At 37.6% G+C, this 13935-nt stretch overlaps 1 protein-coding gene across 3 annotated transcripts in view; it reads left to right on the top strand.

The window, feature by feature from the left end:
* Positions 1-13935, top strand: part of dbf4b (DBF4 zinc finger B) — a 53185-nt gene that overhangs the window by 7367 nt on the left and 31883 nt on the right. For 2 of the 3 annotated variants that reach the window (XM_049464710.1, XM_022686719.2), the window contains exons 2-3: positions 10336-10487; positions 11433-11621. In XM_049464710.1, coding sequence (XP_049320667.1) covers positions 10336-10487; positions 11433-11621 — 341 coding nt within the window. Of the gene's footprint in view, positions 1-5562; positions 6260-10335; positions 10488-11432; positions 11622-13935 lie in introns of those variants that run through there. The other variant, XM_022686720.2, reaches the window with a different exon arrangement.

Genomic DNA, 13935 nt, shown 5'->3' with positions numbered 1-13935 from the left:
GCCGAATTTCTGGTGGGAGGGATACTGGTGGTTTCATTCTGCTCATCATGGACATCCGGAGTTGTAGCAGATCTTCCCGAGTATAGGTAAGTCCATTGGTGCTGACTTGCTCAGGTAGTAGCACACAGCTTCCACTGGCGATAATCCATAGAATGATAATCAGGATCCAGGTTGTTTTTAACACCATATTCCTCATTGGGGGTGTTTGTTGATAAACTAGACACTATTACAACAAAGTAGCACTACAGAGCACTACACACAGAGGCACACGGTGTACAGACAGCGTCGTCGCAGCAGAGCATGCGCCGGAACCTATTAACCTGGACTTAATAAAAGAATAAAGTATTATATTATTTATTATATAATATATTATATAGTATTATGTGCATATATATATATATATATATATATATATATATATATATATATATATATATATATATATATATATATATATATATATATATATATATACGCTTTTTTCAAACCTAAATGGACCCAAGACAAGAACCTTTGATTCTATCAATACACATTTTTACACACATATATATATATATATATATATATATATATATATATATATATATATATATATATATATATATATATATATAGTGATAAAATCTTTGGTTTTCGCCTCTGTGCCCTCTGCTGCTTGGACCCCGTAAATCGCCGCTTGAGGCTATATTATATAAATAATATTTTATAATATCTTTAAGTATTTATATATCTATAAACTACATAATACTACATATACTACATAATACAGCCGACTCCTCCGCCGACCCCGCCCTTTTCTTGCTGAAATAAGCCGGCGCGCAATGAATCTTGGGATACTGTAGGCTGTGAAGAATACACCCGGTGCATCCTTCTTTTCCGAGGAAAAGTAGGCTGCATTTGTCGGCCGCATTCGAAGGAGTTTTTGAAATGGGACTGCCTAGTCGCACCGCGGTGACGTAATCGACCTTCAAATGAGTCCTTGAAGGATGCAGCCCCTGAATAGAGACACAGCTAGCGTAGCTCCGCCACTGTCTGCTGCCGAGAAGGGGGAGGGGAGGAGGAGCGCAAGGGGGGAAGGGGGAGCGGGCGTAAAGACATGGCCTCCACATGGCTTAACACGTGATGTAATCACAGCACAGACAGTCTGAAACTAATAGAAAGGGTAATTAAAAGAAGAAAAAAAAGGTAACTAACTGGAACTGTACTGTTTGTTTTATAAAACTAACTAAAACAAACTGAAATTACAGGTAGAATACCCTTTTTTCGTGTTTGTTAATTTATTTCTAAACGCTGTTTCCACTCGAGCAGTTTTACAGTGGGCGGTGGAGTAGCTGCGCTCAGTCGCTCGCGGGCCCGACGTGTGCCGTGGGGAAATCGCGGTGGAGTAGCCGCACTCAAACGCTCGCTGGGCCGACATGCGCCGTGGTGGATTAGCCACACTCAGTTGCTTGAACGAATCTGTCCCTGAAACGTCTCACATGCGCACATTGAGCAAATGGATTAAAGTAACATTTGCATTATTATTTTTTTAAACCCTGGACACAGTCACTAGCAGATTTCTTTTACTGATCTTATATATATATATATATATATATATATATATATATATGTATATGATGTAAAACACACATTAGCGCAAAAACACAAGTGTTCATATGATCAATGCCACAGATAGCACAGCAGGCCAGAGCTCTTGCTATAACTGTATTTTCTAATGTAACTGACAGATTCATTCCGAGCAAGGAACACATGTTTACCGTGTTAAATGTGGTTTTAACAAAGCCCATCCCGAACTGGAATTACTCTAAAACTTTTAATGTTCTCTTAAGCTGTTTAGTTTTGAGAAAGTCCAATTAGCCTCAAATAGGTTTGCTAGCTAACACATCTCCACACACACACTGTGTGCGTGCGTGTCCAGCAGTACAACTTCCAGCTCTGACCCGGTTAGAGATCTGTCTCTCCCTCTCTCTCTCTGTCTAACACACACGCGCACACACATGTGACACCACTAATATACATATAATGACATTTTAAATTTCTTACATTAATTCTTTTATTTAAATTTAAATATCCACTATAAAAAATGTGTGTCTGAAGAAAAACAAATGCAATTAATCGCAGTTAATCTCAGAATTTTGTTGTGATTAATCTGATTTAATTTTTTTTAAATCGATTGACACCACTAATATATACATATCCAATTTAGGACCACATATAAAAGTGACCTAAATCTGATTTGATTTTTTTTTTTTGGCCCTTTACACAGACATTAAAAAATCAGATCTGAGCCACATTGAGCAAAGAATCTTGTTTGACTCCTTTTGGCCTGGTAATGTGAACATAACCTAAAACTCACTGGTGTCACTCAGTGATTTTAAACTTTGAATATCTTTAGACAGCTTGTACCTGTTTTACTTATTCAGGTCCTTCTCAAAAAAAGCATATTGTGATAAAGTTCATTATTTTCTGTAATGTACTGATAAACATTATACTTTAATATATTTTAGATTCATTACACACAACTGAAGTAGTTCAAGCCTTTTATTGTTTTAATATTGATGATTTTGGCAAAAAAGTAAAGAAAAAACAAAAATCCCTATCCTAAAAAAATTTGCATATTTGATCCAACCAATAAAAGAAAAGTGTTTTTAATACAAAAAGGTCAACTTTCAAATAATTATGTTCAGTTATGCACTCAATACTTGGTCAGGAATCCTTTTGCAGAAATGACTGCTTCAATGCGGCGTGGCCTGGAGACAATCAGCCTGTGGCACTGCTGAGGTGTTCTGGAGGCCAGGATGCTTCGATAGCTTAAGCTCATCCAGAGTGTTGGTCTTGCGTGTCTCAACTTTCTCTTCACAATATTCCACAGATTCTCTATGGGGTTCAGGGCAGGAGAGTTAGCAGACCAATTGAGCACAGTAATACCATGGTCAGTAAACCATTTCCCAGTGGTTTTGGCACTGTGAGCAGGTGCCAGGTCCTGCTGAAAAATGAAATCGTAATCTCCATAAGGCTTTTCAGCAGATGGAAGCATGAAGTGCTCCAAAATCTCCTGATAGCTAGCTGCATTGACCCTGCCCTTGATAAAACACAGTGGACCAACACCAGCAGCTGACATGGCACCCCAGACCATCTCTGACTGTGGGTACTTGACACTGGACTTCAGGCATTTTGGTATTTCCTTCTCCCCAGTCTTCCTCCAGACTCTGGCACCTTAATTTCTGAATGACATGCAGAAACTGAGCAACAGTCCAGTGCTGCTTCTCTGTAGCTCAGGTCAGGCGCTTCTGCCGCTGTTTCTGGTTCAAAAGTGGCTTGACCTGGGGAATGCAGCACCTGTAGCCCATGTCCTGCCCACGCCTGGCACGGTGGCTCTGGATGTTTCTACTCCAGACTCAGTCCACTGCTTCTGCAGATCCCCCAAGGTCTGGAATCGGCCCTTCTCCACAATCTTCCTCAGGGCCGCTCACCTCAGACTATTCGTTCAGAAATCTCTTTGTGTCTTACCCTCTTGCTTGAGGGTGTCAGTGATGGCCTTCTGGACAGCAGTCAGGTCGGCAGTCTTACCCATGATTGCGGTTTTGAGTAATGAACCAGGCTGGAAGTTTTTAAAAGCCTCAGGAATCTTTTGCAGGTGTTTAGAGTTAATTTGTTGATTCAGATGATCAGGTTAATAGCTCATTTAGAGAACCTTATAATGATATGCTAATTTTGTGAGATAGGAATTTTGGGTTTTCATGAGCTGTATGTCAAAATCATTATTAATCAGTATTAAAACAATAAAAGACCTAAAATATTTCAGTTGGTGTGCAATGAATCTAAAATTTATGAAACTTTAATTTTTATCATTTCATTATGGAAAAGAATTAACTTTAATCACAATATGCTAATTTTTTGAGAAGGACCTGTATTTAAATAATATTATTTATTGTTGGCTTTTATTTCTTGTTTTAGTTCATCTCTTAGTTCTTTTTGTCTTACTTTTAATTGTCTTGTATTATTACTTTTTAACTTAAAATTTTCTTACTTTAAATTGTTATCATTATTATTATTAACTTTATTGTACTATACGCTAGTTTGATCCATTTTATCAGCCACTGACATAGTCTCTACAGTGACGGGAGTCTCTGTAAATTGCAAAATCCACTGGAGATCCTATGTGAAGCTATGTAAACACACGTGGGTCGTCCAGGTCCAGAAAGTAAAAATCCACCCAGGCAGAACAAACTGGTTGGGGGGAGAGGTGGATTTTTACTGTTCTAAAAATTCACCTACCTATCTCAATTGTATTTCGCTGGTGGGGTTCCATAGACAAATTCTAACATTGTTCCTTAGCTCTGAATTACTGAGCAAAGCATAACACTGATGTGTTATTTGTACAAATAACACGGGTACGAACTTGCAATGCAAGTGCTGTTATCTACAGTCTGACGAGATGTGTCGGCTTCAAGGCTGCCTGTGGGTGATCACGAGCCAAGGTGGGCGAGGCTGTGAACTCACAAGTTGACGTAGACACAGTGCTTTTCCGGATAGACTTTTTTTTCTTTTACTAGCTACTGCAGACAGTGGAGTTTAAGGAAGAGTTTCATGTGCACCGTTCATATACAATTCAGAGACCTATATTATTTTACAAAGCACAAGAAAAATTTTGGATTTTACCGCAAGGAGACCTTGAATTTATTTAGTTTTTAATATGTACATGCTATTATTTTAACACTTAACACAAGGTTGCTGGCTGATAATGTTTGTAATAGTGCATAGTTTTTAATCACTTTGCTTTTTTTCATGCGGCCGTATCTTTGCCTGCGCTGCCTATACGAGCAATAGAGTTTTTGGATTGTGTTTATGGACTCCAGCATCTCTCAATGGTGTAAAATTAGATCACTTTCTATTCTCTAATTATGTCTGGATAACATGACATCCATGTTTCCTCAATTCTAGTCACTCTAAAGAATGCATAACACTAAAATCGAGTAGAAATAGCTGTCAAGCTATGAAAATGTGCAACTTTTTCTCCAGTTTGCCAGTGGATCCTGACAGTGCGTCAAAAATCCACTATCAGCAATGAGTTTCAAAAGGCTAAATTGCTGCTTGATAAAGAGGACAGAACAACCTTAAACAAGAATTTGGCTGGAGATGAAAGTGACCCTGAGATTGACGACAAAAGAGAGACTGAATAGTTTAAAACGAAGTAATTTTAAGGCTGTTCAGTTCTGACACTAAAGAAGAGGACTTCTTAAATAAAACGGCCTATACTGATGCAAATACAGATACTTTTAGTTTATTATTGGTACTATGATTAAGGTTACATAATGAGGCTGAAACACACAGCCCTTTGACGAGTATACACATTTAATTTAACGTAAATTACGTTACATTTAATGTAAATGCATTCCAAAGTCATTTATTTTACACATTTATATGCAAACACACCCTAGTTTTGTTTCAAATTATTTTTTTTTATTTTTAATAAATATAAAAATTAGTTAAATATTAAATATGTTAAATATTAAATATTGGGCTCTAGACTAATGTTGTGCACTGGTTGCGCAGGAGACTTTTATTTTGACAGGTAGCATAGTGTATTAGCTGCAATGGCTAACGGCTAACCAGCGACACCAGCTGTATTTCCGAGCTGAATTAATCACTGTTTTTTAATAACAGGTTGATTTCTTGGTGCTGGTTAGAGTGGGTAGGATCTGTGGTTTGATATTTGATGTGGATTACGGCTGTAGTTTACTTGAGATGTACTTATTACATTCATAATGCGGGAATGAGGCTAGCTAGGCTAACAGACTGCAGATGTTAATGGAGATAGCTAACTGCTGATGCTAACTGTTTTTCTGAACTAAATTAATCGCTTTTTTTTACCAGCAGATGGGTGTGTGTTTGTGCTTTGTAGATCCTGTTTTATAGGATATGTGGATTATGACTATAGTTCACTCCAGTCTGTATTTAATATCTTTACAACACTAGAATGCAGCTTTCGGTTCAGTGCTAGCTAGGCTAACAGACTGCTGGTGTTAATCTGTTCACCCCTCGAACGCTGACTTTACAAATATTATGCATAGCTGTTTGGTATTTCCAAAGTGAAAACTCTCCAGACAATTGCCATTTTTTCTAGTCAGCCGCAGACTGAAGCTGCTGGGGGTTCAGGATAAACTGTGCAACTGGAATCCGGATCAGTGATTCGTTTCGTGTAAACATTACAGCGGGTTTATTATCTAGCTCAAGCTGCGGACTGAAATATGGATCGGTAAGTGAATCGGCCGCACTCACCCGATATCTGAGTTGTTAAATTAGGTCAATATCGGGCCTGGTACCGATATTGTAACGGATTGCTCCCATTTCTATTCAGGTGTGCTCAATAGCCTGGAAATTAAGGTAAATTATACTGTCCTGAGTTGCCGCAGTGTACTGTGTTTATTGTTTCTTAGATGGTGAATTATGTTTGCCGCTTTCATAGCCTACCATCATCTGGCTCAGCTCACTGCCGCTCGCAGTGCCTGAGCGCTACATCAACTCATAGATTATACCCCGTCACTATAGAAACTTAAAGTAGAACTCCGAAGTGAAATTAATTTTGTGTGTATTAAAACTGACACTCAAGCTACTTGAACTTCTCACAGTTATCAGAACACTACATTCAATTAAGAAAACTGTAAAATAAATAAAATTTGTAGGCTTAGGCTAGCTGCCAGAACTTACCACTACTCAAAACTTAAATTATACAAAAATACTGCTCTTTCTTTCTGTAAAAACTACAAATTGCTTTGTACAAGAATTAGGCTTAGGCTAGCTGCCTATTTCTTAGAACATGCCCGCGCGACAGTTAGAAAGCTCTGCGCGACACAGTAGCTGCACTCGCAAAAAAAAAATTGGGGGGATTTTTTTGGAAAATGAGTATCGTTTCTGAATCTTTCAATGTTAGAAACACGATTAGAGCTCCAATCGATTTTTTCCTGCACCCCTAGTTCATACCGGAGGGGAAACTAGAACCGGTATGCGTTTCCCTCATACCGCCAGGTACTTTGTTGAATAGCCCACCTTAGTGCTGGGCGATAAAACAATAATGATAGTTATCGAGGAAAATATATATTGCGATAACTATGATAAGCCGGACGATAGGATTCGATAAACTTTATTTTATATTTCCCGTTTAAGCAGCGCTGTGAAAAGGCGCAGCACGTGATCAGACAGCATGCTGAACTGCATGCGCAGCCACATGCCCCCTCCCCCATCCCCCAACCCCTCACTCTGAACCTCACACAGCTGATCCACAGAGCAGCTCCTTCTCTCCCATTTACTGGATAAACATCATGTATATGGTAAGTTTAGCTGCTCTAAAGTGGAAAACTCAACTCCTAAATATGTGGCATGGAGTCTCCTCACCAAGATATTTAGAGAGGTGCGCCTGTTCAGATTTCTGAAGGCAGGTAACGCTGCTCTGTTTACTGCTAGTTAGTTTAGCTTTTCTGAGTTTAAAGTTAGCGCTGTTTAGGTGTAAAAGAGATCTGTGCAATCTGTCATCATTAGCTAAGATTCCTTCACTGCTTTTAACATTCTAATAAAATAATAGGTAACGCACGTTAGCCGTGTTAATCCACTTTCTGTGTAAATTAACTTTAACTTATAAACACAGAGAAGCAGCACCTTTTCGTTTCTGTTAGAAACCCCTGAGGGCAGAATTATTCTCTGTTTTAACAGATGGAGAGTCTGTTGTTCTGGATATTTTACTAAATACAGAAGATTATATAATCTGTGTAGCTGTATTTGAACTGTAAACATTGCTGTTACTGAACTGGATGAGTTTTAAATACAGGTGTTAAGTAATGTAAGTCTAGTCTACTGAAAGCCAGTAATGTTAGTATAAATCTGTACTGCAGTAGAAGTGAATCATTTCAGAAACTTGACTTTATTCCTCCCACCTACATTACAGGTCACTTGCTTTAAAATATGTAAATGTAGCATAATTTAAATGCAACAAAACTTAAAGGCTATTATTTTAATAAAGATTAGCAGTAAATAATCTCAAAATAACAACAAATAGAAAATAGAAAAACAGCAAAACAAATGTAATACATACTTTTTATATGACCAAAATTAATTAGACTAAAACTAGACTAAAATGTGACTAAAACTATTATAGATTTTAGTCAAAAGACTAAGACTAAACTGAATAAAAATCTGTCAAAATGAATGCTGTGATATACTATTGTATTTTGCTTTATGTAGTTGCCTGCATTCAGGGAGGGGAATAATCCTTTGATTAAATATAATTATATAAAAAACCCAAATGCTATTGCAACTTAAATTAAACAGACAAATAATGTAAAATGTCTGATATCGACTGATATGGAAAACTATATCGTGATGAGATTTTTTTCCATATCGCCCAGCCCTAGCCCACCTCTAATCTTCTGCAGGAGATTCAGTATTTTTTTGCGCTTTGCCCAAACAGGCTTTTACAATGGATGATACGGGGTGCCTTGTGCCTGCAGATAAATCACTTTTCCACTGTTATTCAGGATTAAAGTAGCTCATTTGTAAAATCCGGAGAGCCCGGTCATTTAAAACAAGGCATTTAAAACTTTTCAACTACACAAGAAGTTTATTAAAGCCATTGTTTACATCCCATACCGTAGGTTAATCTCCAGGCACAATCTCATAGCAAATCTCATAATCTCATAGCAAAGTAACAAATCAAACCGTGCACAAATTAAAATGTTATAGTAACGCAGTCTCTGGCCTGCGCAGTGTGCACTGTACACACGTGAGTTTCTCAACTTGTCCGCATTAAGCACTTGAGTTGCAGTGCATAGTTTTATAGCTATTTTTTTTGTGTGTGTTTTTGGACCTAGGCTATATGATGCTAAAAAATTGAAATGTTTGTTTGCTCAGAAAGTGTTTTATATTCTTAAACTTTGTTAATTATATTAGAGTAGATAAAATTAATTGTAAATTGTTATTGTTGGCTCACAATGACAGTTTATGTATACAGCACAGTTGTAATGTGTCTACAACTGATAAAACAGCGTGTTTACAAAGTAGCACTTTTAGCCCTCACCACGAAACAAGCACAGCATGAAATAATATTAAAAGTAAAACACAGTATCAGTGAAAGCTTTTACAAGCCCCAGACTAAAATTTCATTTTTCATTTTGGAACAATATACTGCAAGCTAATCTTACAAAACCTGGATCAGATACAATATATGTAAAAACTACCTCACTATAACCATCGTATATATTTACAAACAACACAACTGTCAACAACAAAACTCAGACTACAAGTAACATTTATTAATATGAAGCTAGCTAGACTATCTCAGCAGAACACCAGGGCAACAAAATAAGACGGACAGCTCGGAGTCTGTTGTCAGCTGTTTTGCGACACTTGGCTCAGGCCAATAAGTGAAAGAGATGCCAATATTTATTCTTGTCCGGTCTCTAGGCCAATTAGTCTCTCTTTCTGGGTCACAGATATCTTCTGTCTCTTTCCAGCTTCTGCCATAGTGTCTGTATGTTAGTTAGCATCTGTAAAGAATTAACCAACCGGGTTTTTGTAGTCCTTGTAGAACTGTTCCAGCTACATGTTGGAAAGCAGGTCCCAGTTTTCGAAAGAGGCGCAGTTCTCACATGCGTTGGCTGCGACCGCCTAGGAAAACCAGAGTCTGGTTTGAGGAGCTCCGGCACAGACACGAGAGGACCGCTTTTCCTCTTATTACACCTCAATAGAGCACTGCAGTGAGTTCGAAGCTGTAATTTTACTTCTTTAAAAAGATCAAAAATCAAGGAAATATAGTAAAGGAAATAGTGTGCCTTTAAAAGGGCTGTAGTTACTGCTCTATTTTACCGGGATAAAAACACTCCTAGTAGAAACAAAAGCAGGACTTGTTCTGATTTCTCTGCAGGATGGAGCTAGACCAGCGTTTGACTGTTCTGTTCCGCACGGCGCTACGCAGCGCCTCTAGTGGTATGGCGTTATGAGAGAAACGCATACCGGTTCAAGTTCACCCCGTGGTATACCTGGTAAAATTGATAGCTAGAGAGTGGGGACAGGTAACAAATGTTATTTAGTTCTAAGTAGTTTTTATTTATGTTTTAATTATTTTTGGAATCATGTCAATGTACAAGACATTATGCTTAATAATTAAAAAAAAAATTAGTCACTTTGTGTGCACATTTATACATAGCATTTCCCGGGACAGAAATGCCACTGATTCTGCTAAGAGATGTTATAGATTTTATAGTTACTGGATTTCTATGAAGTTGCATTATCAGTAAACCTCAGTATACAAATACATATGATATGATTTTATGTTTTAACCAGGTGCTGTTATGCAGCGCAGTTGCCGGTTGTGTGACCTGGTTGGTTCTTTGGCTCCAGGGCTCCACCCACTTGAAGGGAAATCATTCTATCTGGATGAGGTGAAGAGCCGACCATCAGATGTCATCACTGAGGTTCTCGCTCGCCTAGGAGGGGTAAGCTGAGGGAGGGTGGGTTAAGGTGCAGAAGGAAGAGGGTAAACTAAGGGGTGGAGGGATAAGCTGTGGGAGGGAGGGATAATCTAGGGATGGAGGAGAAAAGCCCAATTTATACTTCTGCATCGAACCTACGCCATAGCCTACGCGTATCAGCAAAAGTGTGCCACGCAGCGGAACGCGTTTATACTTACTACAGACACTACAACACTATAGCAAATAGAAACATTAACATGGTCAGAACACAGCTGTTTGGAAGTTCTTGGAATAAACATAAGTGACGTCATTATACGTTTTTTAGCTTCACTTGATATTTGGCAGGAATAAACTTTAAACTTATATGATGATATGGGAATAGTCGGTGGTCAGTTTAATTTTTTGAGACACCACATCAGAACAGGAACGGGACACATCTTGTTGATGTTTGATGTTTTGAGGAGGTCAATATGTTGTATGTGATTTAACGTCTGCCATTGTTTTCCTCCAGTGCTCACTAATTGTTGTAGAAGCAATGTCTTCAACCTGACAGATGTTTTACCCACTGGGTTGTACTAACTCATGGTGGTATTTGAGCACCAATCTAAAGTTCAAATCCTATTTCTGATCGGCCCCCTACCCCTTGGAACAGAGTTTGGTGAAATCCTTCAATCACCCAATACAGATATATAGTTATTAACAGTGGAGTGGAAAGTTCAACAACCTAGCTGCTGTGTATCTATTCAACCTTTTAAAATATGTGTTCAAAAAGGTGGTGCAGTAATTAATAATTATAATTGTTCATTCCTTAATTCCTCTGTTATAAGAAGCTTAAATGAGCATTTCTTTTATTTTCAGTTCCACCTTAAATATAATATAGTGGCTATCGAAATTCTTAGCAAGGAAAATAGTCACATTAGAATTCTGAGGTAGTTGTAGTGATTTACTTTCTTTTATCTTTGCACCCAGAAAGTGGAGAGTTTTCTCCATAAAGATGTGGGCGTGGTGATCACGGGCAACAGAGAGGTTCTGACTGACAGGCTTCTGGATCAGTCCTCAGCTGCATTTGGAAAGGTCAAAGATGAAACTGTTTGTTCTTCTTACCGTCAGAGAGAGAAGGATAACAATGATCAGCGACTGGGAACCTCAAGACCACCAGTAAATAGCTTCTATTTTAAACTATTTTAACTCTACATTAAATGTCTATTTTGGCCTTAAAGTTCAGCACAGTATATATATATATATATATATATATATATATAGAATAATTAATATACATACACACACAGTGGTGTGAAAAAGTGTTTGCCCCTTCCTGATTTCCTGATTTTTTTTTGCATGTTTGTCACACTTAAATGTTTCGCAACATCAAATCAATTTCAATATTAGTGAAAGGCAACACAGGTAAACACAAAATGCTATTTTTAAATAAAGGTGTTTATTATTAAAGGGTGAAAAAAATCCAAACCTACATGGCCCTGTGTGAAAAAGTGATGGCCCCTCAAAACTAATAGGTGGTGGGGCCACCCTTAGCAGCAACAACTGGTGGAAAAAATGTAAAAACAATCCACAAAATGCATTGCTTTTTCTCACTAACATGCAGATTAAGTACCAAACTGAAATGTGATACTACTATTACATTACATTTCATTGCACTTGATCTCTTTTATTAAAAAAACAATACACACTTATTTGCATTTTCAAAACCAAAAGCTGAATTAGTGCCAGAATTTAATAAAATACACCTTGAAATGTAATCAAGGCACAGCTGTGTTGCTTTTCACCATAAGGTACTTTAAACTTAAACTCCTCCTTTGAATGTAATACTCACTAAATTGCTTTTAAACACGGATGTGAGGAAAATGTGCCACAATGAAAAGCAATAGCTCCAGTGCACTGCTTTAATGTCACCCAATCTCTGGACAGAAGAACAGTGTGTGTGGATTGGTATTTAAAGAAAGAAACGCTGAATTTCTGTCAGAATTGCACTTAAAATGCAATCACCTCAACTGCATTGTATTCCACTGTGTGGCGCTGCAAATGTGTAAAGCAATCATGATGCCCAGCGATTGCATTCTGTCTAACCACAGCGCTGTAAGAGTTCCAAAATTAAAACCAACCGCTGCCCAATCAGAACGCTCTCCTGAGTTTGGGGCGGGGCTGAGACGTCAGTAGATTTGAGTCAAATTGAGGCTGGGACAGTTACAGACGACTATGTGCTGCTCAGAGTGGAGTGGAGTTTAGAGAAGACGCTCATGTTCTCACATTTAGCGCCAAAGACTTTCCCGAAGCGTCAAACAATGCGCTGAGTCACGTTCTGGAACAACTCCAGCAGTCCATCATAGACATATATACATAGACACTGCATTGCCTGACACCGTCTGTTGCACGCGCCCCCAGTGCATTAATTTCCACTGAGGAAGGTGTAAAATACATCTATAATAATCACAACTCTACCAGTTTATATCCAATTTACACACAGTTTGGTTTAGTAATGATACAGTACGCTGTTACACATTACAAATACATGCTTTCATGCTGAAATACTTGTTATGCTCTTTAACAAAGACAGAAATATAGTATGGCATATTAATAAGTGTATAAATTCATTATTTTTTTTACCCTTAAGCTTAAGCTATCGAAGCATCCTGGCCTCCAGAACACCTCAGCAGTGCCACAGGCTGATTGTCTCCAGGCCATGCCGCATTGAAGCAGTCATTTCTGCAAAAGGATTCCTGACCAAGTATTGAGTGCATAACTGAACATAATTATTTGAAAGTTGACCTTTTTTGTATTAAAAACACTTTTCTTTTATTGGTTGGATCAAATGTTAAAAATAGTTTTTTGACATTTTTTTTTTCTTTACTTTTTTGCCAAAATCATCAATATTAACACATTAAAAAGGCTTGAACTACTTCAGTTGTGTGTAAGGGAGAGAGAGAGAGAGAGACCACCTGGAATTGTGAGTTTCTTTGATTTTACCAAATTGAAAACCTCTAGAATAAAAGAGGAAAAGAAAGATGGATGATCAGAAGCAGTCAAACCAAGCTGAACTGCTTTTTTGCACTAGGAATGGCATAAAGTTATTCAAAAGCAGTGTGTAAGACTGATGGAGGAGGTTTTTATTTTACCAGATTAAAGATGTTAAATTACCCGGTTGAAGTCGTGCTGATTTCGCCAAATTCAGCCCCGCCAGCATGAAAAACACTTTATTTTGGGAGCGCGTATGCACTGTCTTCTTGATAAAGATACCCCCTCTTATATCTGCTACATTACGGTTACATAATAATAATAATAATAATAATAATAATAATAATAACTTTATTTATATAACCCCATTCATACATAAAAATGGAGTACAATGCTTCAAAATAAACTTAAATAAAAGTAAAACAATAAGTAAAATAAAGAAACTAAAACCAACTAAAAAGTAAATATTTTTATTTTTAAAAGTACATAGTTTAAGAAAAAT

The sequence above is a fragment of the Astyanax mexicanus genome, chromosome 15 (assembly GCF_023375975.1).
Source record: "Astyanax mexicanus isolate ESR-SI-001 chromosome 15, AstMex3_surface, whole genome shotgun sequence".
Lineage (NCBI taxonomy): Eukaryota > Metazoa > Chordata > Actinopteri > Characiformes > Acestrorhamphidae > Astyanax > Astyanax mexicanus.
This window is presented reverse-complemented; position numbering and strand designations above follow the sequence as displayed.